Below are 19,119 nucleotides of genomic sequence, written 5' to 3'. Positions count from 1 at the left end.
TTCTCCTTCATGGCTAACTTCACTGATTTTTCCCCCTCTAACTCAGCGTGGTATGGAGAGAGCTTAGCCAAGCCAGATGGACAAGTCATTGATAGGCCACATTCTGCTAGGAATACGTAAGCTATATATGGCAGACTTTGTTTAAGGTCCAAAGTTCAAGGTTTCAGCTATAGTCATGCGGATCATATCAGACTTGAAGTGAGAGCTGCTCTCCTGATTTGAAACAGTCTGCATAACAAACTATTGGGCACCATTGAAATGTATCAGGGAACTCGCTGCAAAAAAAACACTCAAAATGAATCATCCCAAAGTTCTAGCAACCAGGAAACAGACACAGTAAGGTGAGTAGTCTAGGTTCCCGTGGGCATTCTAGCTCATTTTTAATGACATGAGTATATGTCTCCATTTCTCTTTATAATTAGAGCTAACAAATACCTTCAAGAGGATGTTTATGGCAGACTTTGGAATATTAACTCGTTATTATCAGAGTTATGTTGCTGAAGGTGAAACCTGATTTTGAATACAGAAACCACAGCCAATGCCTCACTCACCTCAAAATGCAAATGTAGCAAAAATTAATCCCATGGGACTGTTGTCTCATGTCTGGCCAGAAAGATGGGAATAACTAACTTGTTTGAAAGTTTCAACTGCTTCCATCTTATGCTTTGGAAAGTTTTTCAATTATTCAAACACTACCATAAAAGAAAGACAATAGCATTTGGAGTCAAAAGTATTTGTATTGAAATGCCACACCAGTCATTTAATGACTGCGATAGATTAAATTACTTTTCAAAATGATTCACTCCTTCCCTCCACCACCTCCATGGAAGAATTGTATTTCCCTGCCCTTGACTTTAGCTCAGCCATGTGATCATTCTGGCCAATGAAACACTGGCAGGTCCGACGCAAGCCAAGACTTGAAATGTGCATGTGCAGTGGGACTTGGCTTCTGCACCTGTCCCAGCTGGTTCACTGGCCCAAGAAGGAAGAGAAACGTAAGACTGGACCCAGACTTAATCTGCAGTTTAGAGCCACTCAGCCAAACCCAACCAAATCAGCCAACCCCCGGCTGACCAACAGACACTTAAACAAAAATAAATGACTTTTGTTTTAAATTTTGGGGTGGCTTATAATGTAGCAATTCCTGATTGATACGTTGGCAAAGACTTAGTTTCAGTTACTATGAGGATTATGATGCCAACTTCATAGTGTGATCTAAACAATGCGATGCTATGATCCCTTTACTCATTGAAGACCAATAATGTCCCACTCCCACCTTGACTTCCCCAATGGTGTATGTTACAATTTAGCTAAACTGGGCCTACATTTCCCAGGATTCCCTTCTCTGGTGGTCCTGGGTTAGCACTGACCACAAGAGAATTTTTCTGCAAGATATGGAAGCCAGAAGTAAAGCAGCAGACATGTTTTTTTAGGCTCTGAAGGCTGGAGCAGGATCCCTGGAACAGTGGGTGCTCATGCATGTTGCAATCTGCTAGCTTGCTTGTTCTGGGCCAAGTGCTTATGCAACTCTGTGGAGATGGGTGCCAGCTTCCCCTGGAAGTCACCCACAGCATTAAGGTTGGAGGTAGTGAGACAGATGTAGGTTCCGGTTTGTATTTTCTCTTGTTCACACCAAGCTTCCTTTTACGACTACCAGTTTTGGCTGAACAATTACTACTTTAGGATCAACATCAGATGCAGAGATAACCGCCTTCCCTTGATGCCTCCACTGGCTCCCACGCCATGTAAAGTCTAATCCTTATAACACATCTCCATTCTCTCTCACTCATGGTTCTTCAGCTTCTCTGGATTGAACCCTGACACATTATGGCTGAGTCCATTGTTGTCTAAACCTGTAAATTCAGGCAAGTACCTCAGAATATAGTCTTGAGTAATTTATTATGGAGCAAGAAACACGTAAGATTAAACTACTATTTATTGAGCCCTCACTAGGTGCAAAATCTGTGCTAAGTGCTTTACATGCATTATCTCATTTAATCTCATAAAATGGTCCCCAATCCCCTATCCAGTATGCTTTACTCTCATCACCATCATCAGTTGGTGGTTCGGAGATACCTGCTAGCTACAGTAATGCTCTAAGTCCTCACTGCCATTAGGAATTGTACACTGGGACCCAACGGCCTCTGGGGTGAACCAGGTAGCCTGTGCTATCCTTAAGTACACACAGGTAGTGCCCATTAAGGGTTTGCTTTCCCCTCTTCCTCATTCTCAACTTCCGCATTAATTTTTGCCCAAAGATACAACTTTTGACCCTATCAAACACTCAGTTCCCCTCTAAGTATGAAGTCTGGCCCCAAATATTTGCCTAGTGACGGGGTCCTGATACCACGGTCAGATCTCACATGGGAATTGCCCCAAGTGTCGATCCTCCTGGACTGAAGCAATGCTGGTGGCCCTGTGCACTTATTGGGATCTCCTACTCCTTACTGGGCATGTACCCCCATTTGGGAGCTACTTCATATACCAAATCAAGTACCTCTCACTTGCCACAACTGGGACTGAGGTGGCTATCTTCCTTGGAAACAGCCTGCTGGGCCTACCTGTGCCTCTGCAATCTACATTGGTAGCTAGGTTAGTTTCCCGGCATTTGTCCTGTCTCAGCAGGTGCTGTGGCAAAGTTTTCCAGGTTGTACAAAGATGAAAATTAGTGGGGCTTCTAATTAAGATATTCAAGTGGATTTGAGTGGCTTTTCAGTATCAGTAACTGTGGTAGTTTTGTACTATATTAACTTGGCCAAGCTGGGACTATTTCCCAGTATTCTCTTCCCAATATGGTTCTGGGTTACAGATGAGTAAAAAGGAGAAATTGGTGCAAGGTTTGAAAGGCAGAAAGGAGGCAGCAGCTGTGACTCTGGAGAGCGCTACAGTGTAAGGCGGTGAGAGACAGCTGCAGAGGCGCTGGTCGGTTGGCTTTCATCCTCCCTCTTTCCTGCTGCATGCCTGGTGCTTCTTCCTGCCAGCTTTACTGACCAACAGCAACTCCAACACCATTACCGATGCTTGGCTGCAGGCTCAGAGGTAATCTCACCAGAGAGGCAAAGACCTTTCCAGACTTCTTCACCAGCCCCTTCCAGGGTTCCCACTCCCACAGCTGGACATTCCTAACTTCCAAATTTCCCCAAAGTTCGAACTTGTCCACCTGTGCCAGGGCTTGAAGAGGACGTGCCTTTTTTCCCCCTAATTTGAGTGGTAAAGTCTGAAGACTGAAAAACAATTTTCCTTTTTAAAATGCTAACTTGTTTTCCTAGAATTTGAACAATATTCATTCATACATTACAAAGAATTGTGTTTCGTTCTGAGTTCTAGGGCTCTTCTGTAAGTGCATCTCTGCAAGTATGTAGAGAAAGGTGGAGATTCCCCCCACTCTACCTCCACCGTATTTTAAGCCTTTTGTGGAATTGTGATTTCTCTTTTGTGTGCCCTTTGTTTTAAACCCTTAGCAAGGAATAATTTGTAAACTGGTTTCCCAGTCAAATATGTAATCATGGCAATTTGCTAGGTAAGAAGCAGGGAATGGCAGGCATCCTCAAATGGAGTTAAAGAAATCCTAATTACTTACACCTGCAGAAGCTGTTGCTTTTGTAAGGTATGCAATTAGCAGCCAGCGGGTGCTGGAAAATGTGATTGTCTGTTTCAATACGGGATGCAGCCCAGAGGCCACCCAGTTTAGAGCTCTCTCGCTGTGTACATTAGCCCAGCCTGGGCTCTCCTGGCCACTTGTTAAGGCTGACTGCATGCCTAAATGCAGTGTGTGGCCAATTGAGCCCCCTTTCCTTGTTCCATGTGCAAAGCAGGTGTGATCATTTTAAAAAATTGGCTCCTTTTGGCTGGGTGCAGTGGCTCATGCCCGTAATCCCAGCACTTTGGGAGGCCGAGGCTGGCGAATCATGCGGTCAGGAGATTGAGACCATCCTGGCTAACACAGTGAAACCCTGTCTCTACTAAAAAATATAAAAAATTAGCGGGGCGTGGTGGCGGGCGCCTGTAGTCCCAGCTACTCAGGCGGCTGAGGCAGGAGAATGGCATGAACCCAGGAGGCGGAGCTTGAAGTGGAGATCGCGCCACTGCACACCAGCCTGGGTGACAGAGCGAGACTCCGTCTTAAAAAAAAAAAAAAATAGTTCCTTTTAACTTAGTGATTATGAACTTTCTGCTTTTCTAGCCCAGTGGTTCTAGGCCTTGGCTACACATTAGAATCGCTAGGGACACTTTTTAAAACATCCTGATGCCCAAGTTGCACCCAAATCAATTAAGTCAGACTCACTGGGGCATCAAATTTTTAAAGCCCCCGAAGCGATTACAAATGTGCTGTCAAGTTTGAAAACTGGTGGTTCCCAAACTTTTAACTGCATGAGAATCAGCTAGCAGGCTTGTTAAAACACAGGTTGCTGGGCCCTACCCCTAGATTCAGTAAGAGGGAGGCAAGGGTGTCCAAAACTTTGCACTTCTCATATTTATGCCAAGAATACTGTCAGTGTTTGCTGTGGCTTGGATATGGTTTGTCCACACCAAACTCATATTGAGGCTTGGTCTCCAACGTAATGGTGTTGAGAGATGGTGAGACTTTTAAGAGGTATTTGGATAACAAGGGATCTGCCCTTGAAGAAATTAATGACATCTGGTGGGAGTGAGTGCTCCCTCTCCCAAGACTGGATTAGTTACCAAGAGAGGGAGTTGTTATAAAATAGGGCTGACTCTCCAGTATGGTATCTTTGCACATGCCCGCTTCCCATTCTGCTTCTCCGTCATGTTAGGACACAGTACGAGACCCTCACCAGGGTCATAACGTGAACTCCCCAGGCTCCAGAATCATGAGCCAAATTAACCTTTATTCTTGATAAATTATCCAGTCTCAGGTATTGTTACAGCAGCAGAACATGGACTAAGAGAAAGCTCAAAACAATGTTTAATTCCTTTTGGAGTTAGAATAGTTAACCATTTTTTGCACATGACAGGCATTAGCTGTCATGTTTTATAGATATTAGCTCATTTAATCATTTTCACAAGGCTGTTTCCTTCTCATCCTTCAGGTCTTAGAAAAAGTGCCAGAGCTCAGACTCCCTTAAAAAGTCACCTGACCCAGTTACTCTCTCCCACATCACCTGGTTTGTTTCCTTGGGGGCTCTAACTCATCTGTAATCTTGCTTCTGTCTCTTCTAGTTCCACGTTTCCAAATGTAGAAACCCAATCTTCTTCACCTAGTGCCTAGCATGTGACAGGTACTTCTTTGCCTAGTGCATAGCACATGACAGCTCTTTTTCTAATTGCAGAATGAATGGGTTCACACAGCAACCCTGTCAAAGAAGTACTATGATCTACATTTCACAAACCAGAAGATAATTATTAAGTAACTTCTCGGAGATCACAGTGGAGGAACTAAGATTCAAATTGTCTTCTGACCAGAGCTGGGCTCTGAAACCACTCCAAGAATTGATCAGCCTTAAACAATCAGTTTTCTTTCCTTGTAATAAACTGAGTTACTCATCTAAGAATGTCAACTTCGTCTTACTACCACTTGACTCAGTTATTTTTTTCCCCAAATAACAATAAAAATCCAGAGCCCAAACTGTAGAAATTGGCAATTTCCTTCTTATTTAAAAACTACTGTCCATAACAGTCTATTAACAATGCCCCAAAGCAGTTGATTTCTACCTCATATGAAATCATAAACATTTTAATTCAAAATGTTGATATTATAAGAAAAACTACATAAAAGCAAATGGATTTGAATTATCTGACTTTATTTAGCATGCAATGCAATTTGTTCTGGCAATAAATTAATACGTGCAGTTATAAAAAATGTTGGGTGCTTTTTCCAAGAAAAATGTTTCTGAATGTGCACGCTAGAATATATGCAGAACCCTTTAAACAGTCAACTTCATATTTTAAACTTGTGTGGTAACATCAAGTTATGGAAGAATGGACTTTCTCTGTAATTCATGATTTAGTTTGAATTTATAAAGGTTCTAATTGCCATTTCAGTTCCTACAAGCTACCAAGCCTGAAATTAGAGAACTGACAGCTGAGAAAGGAAATCACCTGATCGAGTTTCCTAATTGTACAGCTGAAGAATCCAATGGTCTTGCCAAAGATTATGAAGCTAAAAAGAGACATAGCCTGGATTACAAGTCAGTTTTTATAGGTGCTCCAGAAATGTCTTGAGCTAAATAAGGCACAGGTATAACAGAGAACTTTAGTCATATCTCAGAGTCCAGTTTTACTCTGCTTTCTCTTTATTTTTTAGAGATGAGATCTTGCCCTGTCACACAGGCTGGAACACAGTGGTGTGATCACAGCTCACCACAGCCTCAAACTCCTGGGCCCAAGCAATTTGCTCAAGGCCCCAAACCTTGCTAATTAAAAGAAAATTTTTTAGAGACAGGGTCTTTCTATGTTGCCTAGGCTAGTCTTGAACTCCTGGCTTCACATGATCCGCCTCCTGCCTTAGCTTCCTGAGTAGCTGGGATTATAGGCAAGAGCCACTGCACCTGGCTCTGCTTTTACTTTCTGCTTAACACAGGATTCAATCTTGATGTGTTCTCTTACAGTTCACAAACTTAGTGACTCAATTGCTTTAGAAACAAAGCAATGAATGATTTGATTTAGAAATAAAACCATTCCCATTATTGCAGCATTATCATCAGTCACTGACTGCTAATGCTTTTTATGCTTTTTTCCTGGGATGTGTGAACCTGGCAACTTTTCTTCCTGTTCTTCTATGTTCTTAGCAAACCCACATCAAGGGTGTCTGTTTGTGTTTGAAATTCATCAGCATCAGAAAGAGCTAACATGTTGGCAGTATCTAGAAAACCATCAACATGATCATGGGACAGCTCATTTCGCTTTGCAGCTGATCCCACCATAGTCAGTGAGTACTCTGCTCTGTTCATCTCAGCAGTCACTTTGCTTTTGCAAAGCAGTTGTGGATTACTTCTGGGATGTCAGTGTCCCAAACAGCAATGAGATTTCTCATCACATCCAGAATATGCCACATAATGTACCAAGCATTTTCAGCATACAATTTTTGGTAATTTATTGTCTCAGCCTAGTGGCTGCACACAGCCATGCTGCTGGCAGGTAAAAAAGGCTACTCACTTGTTTTAACCTCCAATGAATGTGTGCAGTACATTTACCAATAAGTAACAGAACATTCACATTCTAGCAAGCTATTTTTCTAATTGCAGGAGCCATTCCTAAAACAACCTGACAGACATCAGTGCATTAATATTTTTTATCTATACACAGTAAAGTTGTGTATATAAAGGGAATTTTCAAATTTCCAATGTAAATGATTCTAATTTCTTGCTATTCTTAGTACTGCAGCAAAGGAAGAGTGATAGCCTATCTTTATATATTTCTTTTTCTCCAGGGCAACATTTCTCTGCAGGAGTGAATGTCTGGTTTGGCTGCATGTTATAGAGGCTTATTAAATATGCTCTCATGGGCATATTTATTCACAATAGGTCTCTCATTTTCAAGCTCATTCTCTGCTGTAGATGCTTTACCTTATAGTAGTGACACAACACTGTGATATGCCAAAAGCACAGCTACCAGCCATGGAAATTTGACATTAGCCCCTATCTGGAATGCAATTTCTTTAGGCTTATCAAAAAACAAACAAAAACTCAGGTACAGAAATATTACTTGCTCTGACCTGGCAAAGTCATTCAAACATTCCATTTACTACACTGGTATGCTTTGCTCCTCTCATTCCGTCACCAATTTCACTTCTTTCGGATGTTTTTCTTTTCATCTTGTCCTGACTTCCAAGGAATATGCAGAATATAAGAAAAGTCCTCATTCTTTCATCACTTCATTTTGGACTTTCTTTCCTGTTCACTAACTTTTAGCTCTGGAGACACTGTGACCTCACTGTATTTTCTCTTTAATACTACGACCAAACTCTCTGCATGAAGCATTACAGAAATGACATGCTGAACAGAACATGTTCATTCTAATGGGAAAACTGAGGAGACTGGCTTGGTGTAGAAACAAAGTGTGGTACTGATGAAGCAACTAATTTTAAATTTAGAACAGCAAAGCTGATGTCATATTTCAAAGGAAGGGCTAATTTGAATCATCTTAATAACCAAGTCAAAAATACAATCTCTTTTTTATTAAGAAATCCTAATGACTGAGGTAGATGATGCTGTTGTCAGATACTGAAGTAATTTGGTTTAAGATATGAAAATGATGAAACCAAGGGAAAGAAAGCACTGTTTTGAAATTATCTTCTTTTAAATTTAGATGCATAATTAAGAATGCTTCCAATTTAAGGTTCTAAGCACAAAATCCAGATATGTCATGTTATGGACTTGCTTCCTGAAGATGAAATCAGCAGTTGATAGAAAGAATCCACACTCTCACAGAACAAAAAATCACAAATGGTTGTCTCTGTGAAGCCAGTAGCTTTGCATTTGATATTTCTATCTGGGCTCATTTCCAACTGTTCAGGATTTGGATTCCTGCAGGCTTCTTCAGCATTTAACTAATTCTTTGTTGGCTGAAGGGGCTGGGACTGTTTCTCCACACACAAACTGATCCTAAGATAGAGCGAGAAATGACATTAACCAGTGAATTTCCGTGTCACAAATACATTAATATTAAACCTTCATTTTGTTACAGAATCAATCCAGCACTGTTAATTTTGTTTTTCCATTGTTATTATCATTTCATCCTTGTTCAAAGAGCCAATGACAGCACCAGAATTAGAATCTTAAACATGTAGCAGTTTTTTGTTCTGAATTCATTATTTAATATAAAGCACCTTATAAACAAGCATCCCCATCTTCGGTTCAGAGCAACCACTTCTCAGAAATCACATAAAGACATGTCACATCTTTTAAATTTCTGTATTAATTACTACTTACACTAAAACTTCTCCACTTTAATATTTGGTCATTCAAATACCAGTCCTCTTCAAAGTAATTACTTCTTCTAACTAAAAGGGACAGGTCTTTATGTGGTTCCCAACGTGGATAATCTGCTATGTTAGCTACTTTGTAAATGAAGTTCAATCTCTGATCATTTATCCTGGCTTATGTCAGCTACCACAAAAAATCTCTGCTTCCAAGGTTATCCCTCACCTCCAGCAATCTGATTCCCGAAGGATCAGCCCCTACTCTGTCCCTGCTACTCTGTTGCCCAATATTTGGAACCTTTCACTGTGCTCTTTGGAATTCATGGTCCATTGTTAGCACCATGCTTCATATTCTCAAACTCTTCCTCAAAATGTCCTTTTATCCCCAAGAGCATTGGTAATATCTGGAAACAGTTTGAATTGAAACAACTGAGGATTGCTATTGGCATCTAATAGGTAGAGGCCAGGGATCCTGCTAGACATCCTATAATGCAGAGGATATCTCTGGACAACAAAGAATTATCAGGCCTAAAATGTCAGTAGTGCTGAGGTTGAGATGAAGTCATATTCTTAAGGACAGTTTCCCCTATATGCCCATCTAGTGGAGGCTCTGTGTTCTCAGAGTCCTAGTACCAGAGGGATTGGAAGCGGGGCTAGTTCCTCCTTTTTGCCTCCGTTCTCCTTTCCTGTCTAAAACCCATCAGTTTAGAATCTTATGTCTTGAGACTACTGCACTGCTATTCTTCTCTGTTGCTGTCATTTATCCACCCTGGATGCCATATTCCACCCCCTCTGGACCTCCAGCATATTCATCCTACCACCCTTTCACTGCCCCTCACTCCCTGCATGTTCTCTTTACCTAGTTCAAACTCCATGGTCGGTTATAACCACTCTTTTCTCACTCCTTACTATTCACTTGGGAACACCTTAAACCTGGTTAAATCTAACTTTCCGTGTCTATATTCACTAATGAAGGCTGAATTTCTACCACCTTAAACCCTCTCTTGATCCTCTATCACCACTGGTTACTGTCCGATGTCTGTGCTCTCCTTTGCAGCAAACTCCTTAAAAGAAATGCCTATACTCACTGCCTTCTGTTCTCTCATTCTCTCCAACCAGTTTTCTGCCCATTGGTTTCTTCACTCGTGCGCTGTTCCTGTTACTCCATGGAAACTGCTCTCATCTCCATCACAAATGAACTCAGTGTTGCTAAAGCTAAGGGTTAATTCTCGATTGCTTCCTATCAGTGTCACGTGACAAGGATCACCACTTCCTCAATCCTTTCTCATCTGGTTTCCAGGATTTGACACTGCTGATTTTCCTCCTTTCTCCGTGGTTTCTCCTTTACCATCACCTTTGGTGATTCCTCGCTTCCCTCCCTCACTTTTTAATACTGGAGTGCCTTAAGGCTCAGTCCTGTATTTTATCTATCTCTACATTCACAGACCTGGTGATTTCATCCAATCTCATGGCTCTAAATGCTATCTGTTACTGATAACTCCCAAATTGACATTGCTAGCCAATCTCTCTCATGAACTCCAGACATGCATATCCAATTGCCTTCTCAACAGCTCAACTTGGGTGACAGACCTCTCAAACTTAGTATGTACAATTTCAACCCCTATACCTATAGTTACATTCCCTCAATTGACAGTAACTCCATCCTCCCAGTTATTAAGGTCACAAATATTGAAATCATCCTCGACTCACTCCTTCACACCCTATATCCAATCAGTTATTCAAAGTGTATCCAGAATCTAAGTACTTCTCATTATTTCCATTGCTGTAACCAGGTCCAAGCCACCCATCTCCTTCTTTAATTAGTGTAATAGCCTCCTAACTGGTTTTCCTGTTTCTATGCTTGCTTTCTATAGGCTACTCTGAACACAGCAGCCAGAATCATTTTTTTAAAAACTGAAGTTGGATCATAGCACTCCTATGTTCAAAAATCCCCCAATGGTTCCCTATATCACTCACAAGAGCCTAAGTCCTTAAAGTGATCCACAACTTCTTCTTACAGTACTCTCATCCTGCTCTGCTCTGGTCACACTGGCCTCCTTTTTGTTCCTTGATAAAATCAGGCATGTTCCTGTCTTAGGTCCCCTTCACTGAACGATCCTTTGCTCGACTCTCTTACCTCATACTCTCATATGTACATGGCTCACTCCCTCACCTCCTTCAAATCTTTACTAATAAGGCCTTTCTCAGTAAGGCCTGCCATGATCACCCTATGGAAAACTGCAACCTCCTCCCAGACCAGCACTCCTGATCTTCCTTACCCTGTTTGCTTTCTGTTGCAGAGCACATTTTAATACAAGAATGAATCATTGTATTTCTAAATTATAATCTAAATTATAGCCTGCTTCTCTCATGAGGCTCTGTGCCTCATCCCCACTTTCCCTATATTCATTTTGGAGTTCATCCTTGAGAGTGTTGAGCTCCTTACCTAAGATTCCATTCCAAGTACTGAACAAAACTTTGGGTAGGAGTGGGCAGTAATAACATTTTTTTTTTCTATTGTCAACATCCTTGGGTGAAAGACAACAGGGCAACAAAAGATTAAAATGAAATTGTAAAGCTGCACCTAGGAATTATATCTCAAACAAGATAATGCAGAATTCTGTGTATAAGCCAGCATGAAATACCATACAATTGTTCCCTTCAAAGTAAGTCTAGCAGCTGTAAACAATTTTAATTACATATTAAATAGAAGAGAAATATAAAAAATTGTCCATTAAAATAATCTACATACTTTCTATTTAATAAATAATAATTTTCACTAAAGCTAGATTTATCTCTAAAGCTAAAATAAATTACGTAATCTGAACTTTAAACATTTTAATTTACTATTCGGCTGTTTATCAATGGTGTTGAAAACCTGCCTAAAAAAATACCGCACTTTACCTAGCACAATGAAACATTCTTCTGCACTCATCACTGACAAGCTGATCTAAGTCCTTGCCACAGCCTTACAATACCCTTCCCCCGTTTTAAAATTATATCCCTTACTTTGTCATAAATCACTTTTATAATGAGAGAGCAGCTAGGACACGTTGCCACGTCTTCCCCATTCTCCAAATCTTCCTACAACGAAATCAAACACCATGTGGTCAGGATAGCTTCTCTTCGCCATCTCCTCCCCCAAACCTATCCCACCCCTAAATGCAAGTCTCTTGGTGGCTTGCCTTCCCCCTAAGGTGGGTGAGAACCCCAGGGCCTTCAGCGAGAAATGCCGACATCATTTTCCCCTAGAAGCGTCACCTAGGGGAAACACCTAGGAAGGTTAGGCGAGCTTCGGCCGCCCCAAAAGCCCTGGGAAACAAAAAACGAGTCCCCTCCTCGACAGAAATATCCCAGGTTGGAACTCTAAGGCAGGGATCGGGCAGAGAGACAGAGGCTCTCCGCCACCCTCTCCCTGGCCTAATCTAAGGCCAGAACTACGTGCCTACGGAGAGAGTTCAGGGTATTAGTTGGGGTGGGGGGACGCGGGAGGAGGAAGATTTAGCAATGGGAAAGAGGGCGTGGGTGACACAGCGCAGCGAAGGCTACCCAATGACGCAAGGAACAGGGCGGAACCAAACTGCGCTTGCTTGGGTGAACCGCCGGGCGGGTCCCTGAAGTTACCTTGGTGATGGAGAAGTTATCTCCACATGGGCAGGGATAGAAATACGTCTCCGAGTCCTCGTCATATTGGAAGTCCTCGATTTCCACCTCGTCATGAAACACTGCCATGGTCAGCGCGGGTGGCCGAAGGGGTGACGCCCCGGCAGTCCGAGACCAGCTCCGAGGTTTTAACTTCGCCGGAGCCGGCCTGGGCTCGGCATCATCAGGTCGCGCCGGGCAAGGACTAGCGCTTCCGGTGCATAGGCAATGACGCAACTCCGCCCTGCGCGGCCAAATGGATAACCGGTAGCGGTCACCATGGAGATGGCTGAACTAGGGGCGGAGACACTGGGAAGACGGCAAGCTTGCTCAGCGGGGTCGCACACCGCTCCTCCTATTGGACGGCAGTGACCAATAGAATGTGGGGCTCGCCCGCGCTGCTGCGTCACGTCTGGGACCGCGGAGTATTCCAGACGCCTGCAACTAAACGTGGCCGGGTCTGCAAGCTAGGTGCCAGCGGGGAAGTTTCCCTGCTTCTTATCGCCTGCTTTAACGCAGTAAACAGCCCGCTGAAGGCTGCAGCTGGTGCTAGGTAACATCCTCCCGGCCCTCGGGAAAGGCGGGGTGGGGAGGCGAGAGCAACTTAGCCTCCTCGACCTCCCTTCCTGGTGACGGACGAACAGTTCCCGTAGAATTTCGCTTCACCGAGTGACCTTGAGCCCAGGGCGACGGTCAGCTTGTTAATTCCTGGCTGCAGGTACATTTCGTTTCCTTCTCACCCCAGACGTCTTAAAATACCCTAAATTGTGTTGCTGAAAGGACCAAACCCTGGAAGGCAGGGATTGAGTTCTAGTCTTCTGTTTGCCAAGCTTATACCATTATTAACTACGATGATTTATAGTAATAGTAATAACATCACCTTTTATTATTGGGAAGTTATGTGCCAGCTATTGCACTAAGTGGAATTGTCAACTCTAGGAGTTTACATGTTCTTCCATTTTATTAATCTTTGAGGTACAGGGAGTTGGGCATCTTGACTAAAATCATACACCTGGGAAATAATAAACAGCTTGTCTATCTCCAAAGCCCAGGAACAAATTACTTATGTGAGTACCAGTTTTTTCGTTGTGAAAGAAATGGTGTCAGTAGGCAGGTTTATCAGTGTGAGGCCTATGTATGCCTTGAAGCGAAATGCAGATAAAAGGCATTTTTGTCTTGAAAGCAGTGCTAGTGCCTGTTTTGGTAAAACCGATTCCATTGGGTCTTACTTAATTACTAGGCATTTTAATGTCTTAGTAGAGAAGAAATGCATTGTAGTGAAAAAGCACTTTTGAGAGAAGATCTGGGATCGGAATCTTGAGTTGTTGATTACCTCTGGCAACTGGATATTTACATTCTTTGGGCTTTATTTCCTCTTCTAAGAAAGGATTGGAGTAGAGATGATACGAGATCCTTTTTAGATGTAACATTCCACTTTTGTATGGAAATTATGAGTTTTACTTGGTTCAGCAATGATATATAACATATTTAGTTTACATTTACATAACACATATACATAATATATCCCTATGCACTTCTGAAGAAAACATTACAATGACTACTAAACTTTACATTTATTCCTAAAAGGGCGGATCACGAGTTCAGGAATTCGAGACCAGCCTGACCAACATGATGAAACCCCGTCTTTACTAAAAATACAAAAATTAGCCAGGTGTGGTGGTGTGTGCCTGTAATCCCAGCCACTCAGGAGGCTGAGGCAGGAGAATCTCTTGAACCTGGAAGGCGGAGGTTGCAGTGAGCTGAGATCACGCCACTGCACTCCAGCCTGGGCGACAGAGCTAGACCCTGTCTCAAAAAAAAAAAAAAAAAAAAAAGAAGTAGGTGATAATTGTATAATGCAAACTAGATTTGATGAGTGCTGTTGTATATCAGGCCAGAGGGAGTTGTTTATTGGCAATACCAAACCTCCACCTCTCTAGGTTGTTTGACAAGGAAGAGAAGGGGTCAATGTATTAGGATTGATTTTAGTAACACTCTTGCTTGCCAGGTGCTTTGGTAGACATTTTATTTATTCCTCTCAGTAATCCAGTGAGGTGGCGTGGGTAATGTTAAAATGGCAAGAGGAGACTTGCTGAAGATTAGAAAGTAGGAAGGAGTCACACCTGAGCCCAGTTCCGCTCATTTCCGGTCAAATACTCTGTATACTACTTGTTTACCACTAAGGTTTCTTTGCCTATTGGAGCAAGAGGAGCCCTTTTTCTTCCTCAGTGACACCTAAGATTCTAAATAGACAGATGTCATGATTGTTTTTTGAACTTACTTAATTTCAGTGCATTTATGCTTATTGAGGCATTCTTGGCTTTTCTCTGTCAGTGTCCTCTCACACCCTGCCTAATGTATCAGCAAGATTTGGGGCTCTAATTCCAAAATATATGTCATGTTCATCTACTTCTGCCATCTCTGTAGCTGTTACCTTATTATAATCTTAGACCAGAGTCTTTTAACTGGACTTCCTGCTTCCACTCCTGCCCCTCTCCCTCTATTCTTCCCACAGCAACTTGAGCAGTCCTTTAAAAATATAAATTAGTTCTTGTCCTTCTCCTGATTGATTCAAACTTTTCAGTTGCTTCCCATTACCCTTAGGATAAAATTCTTACCCTTACTATAGACTGCTGGACTGCATCTCATTTCACTCTTACCAGCTTACTGCTCTCCAGTCACACTGGCCTTGGTTCCTCTAACATGCCGGGCTTATTTCTGTGTTGGGACCTTTGCTCTTGCTAGTCCTTCTGCCAGAGTTGTCTGCCTTTAACGTTTGCTTGGCCGCCTTTTCCTCATCATTCAGATCTCAGCCAAGGTGTCATCACTGGAGAGATGTCTTTCTTGATATTTCCCCCACCTACCCCATCACTCTTACTCCCTTTATCATACTCATCATAATCTATAATTATCTTGTTAATTATTTGTTTACTACTATCTGTCTCTGGAACTGTAATAAAAGCTTCATGATGGCAAGGGCCTTGCGTCTGGTTCTTTATTATATCTCCAAGGCCTAAAATAGTGCCTGGCACCCCTGTAATTGTTGAATGAACTGAGTATACCTGTTGAACTGAAACCATGTAATTAATCTTAAATGTTAAATTTAATCTGTTGCTTGCAGAAGTTTGTTTTACTACATATTTAATGGGTGTCAGTTTTATTTAGCACTTATTATAATTTTCTGCATTTCAGAAATAAAGTTAATTAAGATTTTTTGGTAAGGGAAGGCCTGTGAGGATACAGACATTGATGGGATGGTCTTCTTTATATGGTTTTAGAAATAACTTGATATATATTGATCTGCTGTGGTTGATTAAATGCTTACAGTATGAAACCACTGGACATATTTCAAAAAATTAGTAGGTTTTAAATTTTTTTATATTTTATTTAAAGGACTGGCATAAAGCTTTGGAAAGCACTTTAAACAGAATTTTATAAAAATGTCCTTTATTTACCAGTAGGTGGCACTCTTGGTCATGGTTACTTTTACAAAATAAAATCTTAGGATTTTTAAAGAGAACTCCTTTTTTTTTTGAGACTGAGTTTTGCTCTTGTTGCCCAGGCTGGAGTGTAATGGCACGATCTTGGCTCACTGCAACCTCCGCCTCCCAGGTTCAAGCGATTCTCCTGCCTCAGCCTCCCTAGTAACTGGGATTACAGACACCCGATACCACACCTAGCTAATTTTTTGTATTTTTAGTAGAGATAGGGTTTCACCATGTTGGCCAGTCTGGTCTCGAACTCTTGACCTCAGGCGATCTACCCACCTCATCCTCCCAAAGTGCTGGGATTACAAGTATGAGCCACTGTGCCCGGGAAGAACTGCTTTTAAAATTAACATTTGTTTTCCAGTTCAGTTGAGAGGGAGACCATTCAAACAGCATAATCATTAAGTGATGTATCCTATTGTGAGGACAACTTATTTTAGCAATAGTTGTCTAAAACATTGAACAAAACAGTATTTCCATATTTAACAATATAGTAGTTAAATTTTATCAGGAAACTTGGCCTTAAATGACATGTAACTATGTCATTCTAGCCTTTGGTCTGCTGTTTCCTGGGGTGGATATCCTAAGTAGCAGGTGTTAAAGACAGGCAAGGAAGATGAACAAAATAAGCTGTAAGATAAATAGTCGAAAAAGAAAAATGGAAGCATGGAGGGAAGAATGGATGGAGAGATGGTAATTGAGAGTGGGCTTGTTGTGAGGTGATGCCTACTGATTTTAATGAGCCTTTCCTTTGGCAGCTAAGAGGTAATAGTGCTTTTGATTAGTTCCCCAAAACATTGTTATATGTTGTTTGTGCCATTGCAGGAACTTTGTGAGAATTTTAATGCATGGAAAAGCTGTCCATGTTCCAACTGCTGTACATCCAAATGTCTCAGTGTAATAGCAGGACCAAAATATTCTGTCAATCAGCTGACCATATACTTAATGACTCCTAAAATCTCGTGGACTTCTAAAGTGAGTTTCAAGTTCTTTCTTTCAGGGATTAAGGTAACATTATTGACTTAGAACATTTAATGGAGAAAAACTACATTTAGTGGTCTTGAATGACGTTGAAGAGGCCTTCTGCTTTTTTCATTTAGTAAAGAGAAAAATAGCAAGTAGCATGCTTATCCACAATGATACTGCAACATACTATGACGAGAAGAAATATATGGTTTATCTAAAGACTAGTTATGAACCAGTGAGCTTTTTAATATGATTTGGGTATAACCAAATAAACTGCATATGACTTATATCACCATCAGATTTATTTATTTTTATTTATTTTCTGTCTTCATCTATTAGAATGCAAGCTCTCTAAGAGAGTTTTTGTTTTCTTCATGCCTATAGCACCATTGCTTAGGCCAGTGCCTGCCATATAGTGGACTCTTGATAGATACTTGTTGAATGAAGGACCAAATTAATGAATATGGAGTAGGAATGTAAACACTTAGCTTGAATATTTTGCTAACAGCAATTTATCACAATTAATTTATATACTGCCTCCCAAAAAGCTCAGAAAAAAAAGTATTCACATGCATTTTCATCTATTCTCAAGGTAACTAAGATGGACAGATAGAGCAATGTAACATGTTAAATGTGGCCATTTTAGACAAAGAAATGTTTAAAAATTGACATAGGAAAATGATAGAAAAGGAACCAAAAAGAAATATCATCTGAGTCCTAATCAGTGCTTTTCTTGATAGGCTGGTAGTTTTTAGAATTCGAAATGTTGAAGAATCTGTGTGTGTGTGTTTAACTTTTTGTTGAAGTTCAAGTACAAACAGAAAACTATACAGATCCTAAGAGGACAGCTTAATCAGTTTTTATAAAAAGTGAAAATACCCATGCAATCCGCACCTAGATTAAGAAACAACATTGTCACTACCACCTCCCAAAGGAAATTGCTAACTTGATTTCTGACATCATAGATTCATTTTGTCTGTTTTTATACTTTATATGATTAGAATAAAAGAATCTCTGTTCTTTGGGGTCTGGCTTCTTTCATTCAGTATGTTATTTGTGGTAATTCATCTGTGTTACTGCATGTAGTTGCAGTTTTTATTGCTGTATAGTATATCTTACTGTGTGAATGTATCACAGTTACCTTATCTCCTGTAGTAATGGCATTTGGATAGTTTCCAGTTTGGGCTATTAGGAATAGTGTTATTATTATCTGTTTTGGTTTCTTAATATCTGGGAACCTTAAACTTCTTATTTGGGAACCGTTGTAAATTTATCTTCCTCTTACACTTTACCTAACAAGAAATATAAAAGACTTATGCAGTAATCTTTAGGTAGAATACAATTATCAGGAAGTTATAAATCTACTCCCCTCTTCTATAATAGCATAAGATTAGTCATGTGAACTTGGTCAGAGATTTTAGAAAGCGATAGAGAAGACGAATATTTGATATTACCAAAAATTACATATTTATATACATAATTGTGGAGATACCTTGAGGCAACTCTAAATAGTGGCAGAAATTTTGTCAAGGTGAAGTTAGCCTCTTGGCTGCTTTGCTGGTAGCTTGACTCATAATAGCACCGACAGAAATCCAAACTCTTCTTCACTGACTCTCTAAAATAGTCCGATATTTCCCCACTTTAAAAAAAAACAATTTGAAATTTCAGTGTTCTGTTTGCCCAGAAAGCGCTATGGCCTGTGCTGCTGTTATGATTCCTGGGTTGTTGCGATGCTCTGTTGGAGCCATCTGTACTGAGGCTGCTTCACTGAGATTGACACTCAGCACTTTGCGCCACCTTACTCTAACCAGGTGAGTCATTAAGCCTTCTGTGTCATTTGAAGTTGATTTTCAAAGAGACCCGACCTGCTGACGGTTGTGGGAGGCATATCAAACTCCCGGAAAGGTAACACCTTGGCTTCAATGTGCATGCTGTCAGGTTGTTAACCGTTTTTTGTCTGAGATGGAGTCTTGCTCTGTCGCCTGGGCTGGAGTGCAGTGGCACGATCTTAGCTCACTGCAACCTCCACCTCCTGGATTCAAGTGATTCTCCTGTCTTAGCCTCCCGAGTAGCTGGGATTACAGGTGTGCACCACCACACCTGGCTAATTTTTGTATTTTTGGTAGAGAAAGGGTTTCTCCA

The 19,119-nt window shown here is 41.2% G+C and overlaps 2 protein-coding genes across 20 annotated transcripts in view; one reads left to right on the top strand and one right to left on the bottom strand.

The window, feature by feature from the left end:
* Positions 1-5,741: 5,741 nt before the first annotated feature.
* Positions 5,742-12,732, bottom strand: DPH3 (diphthamide biosynthesis 3). Of its 2 annotated transcripts, NM_001132827.1 has the most exon segments (3): positions 5,743-8,564; positions 11,891-11,965; positions 12,506-12,709. In NM_001132827.1, coding segments are annotated over 3 exon segments (249 nt in total). In that variant the 5' UTR covers positions 12,614-12,709; the 3' UTR covers positions 5,743-8,498.
* A 187-nt stretch (positions 12,733-12,919) lies between these two features.
* OXNAD1 (oxidoreductase NAD binding domain containing 1) overlaps positions 12,920-19,119 on the top strand; it is a 105,616-nt gene continuing 99,416 nt past the window's right edge. For 9 of the 18 annotated variants that reach the window (XR_008523221.2, XR_010139104.1, XR_008523218.2 and 6 more), the window contains exons 1-3: positions 12,942-13,241; positions 16,837-16,986; positions 18,646-18,788. Coding sequence is in view for 10 of the 18 variants with exons in the window: in XM_063721631.1 (XP_063577701.1) it covers positions 16,957-16,986; positions 18,646-18,788 (173 nt within the window). In the remaining 8 variants the exon portion in view is untranslated. 18 annotated transcript variants of the gene reach the window in all.

This window comes from Pongo abelii, chromosome 2 (genome assembly GCF_028885655.2).
Source record: "Pongo abelii isolate AG06213 chromosome 2, NHGRI_mPonAbe1-v2.0_pri, whole genome shotgun sequence".
In the NCBI taxonomy this organism is placed as follows: Eukaryota; Metazoa; Chordata; class Mammalia; order Primates; family Hominidae; genus Pongo; species Pongo abelii.
Note: the sequence above shows the minus strand (reverse complement) of the source record. Positions and strands in the feature narration are given on the sequence as shown.

Excerpts from the sequence above, each read along its gene's own strand:
- DPH3 (XM_024244084.3), bottom strand. The coding sequence starts at position 12,613 with ATGGCAGTGTTTCATGACGAGGTGGAAATCGAGGACTTCCAATATGAC. Across the intron at positions 8,565-12,505 it reads ATAACTTCTCCATCACCAAG|GATCAGTTTGTGTGTGGAGA; the intron begins GTAACTTCAGGG and ends GCTCTATCTTAG.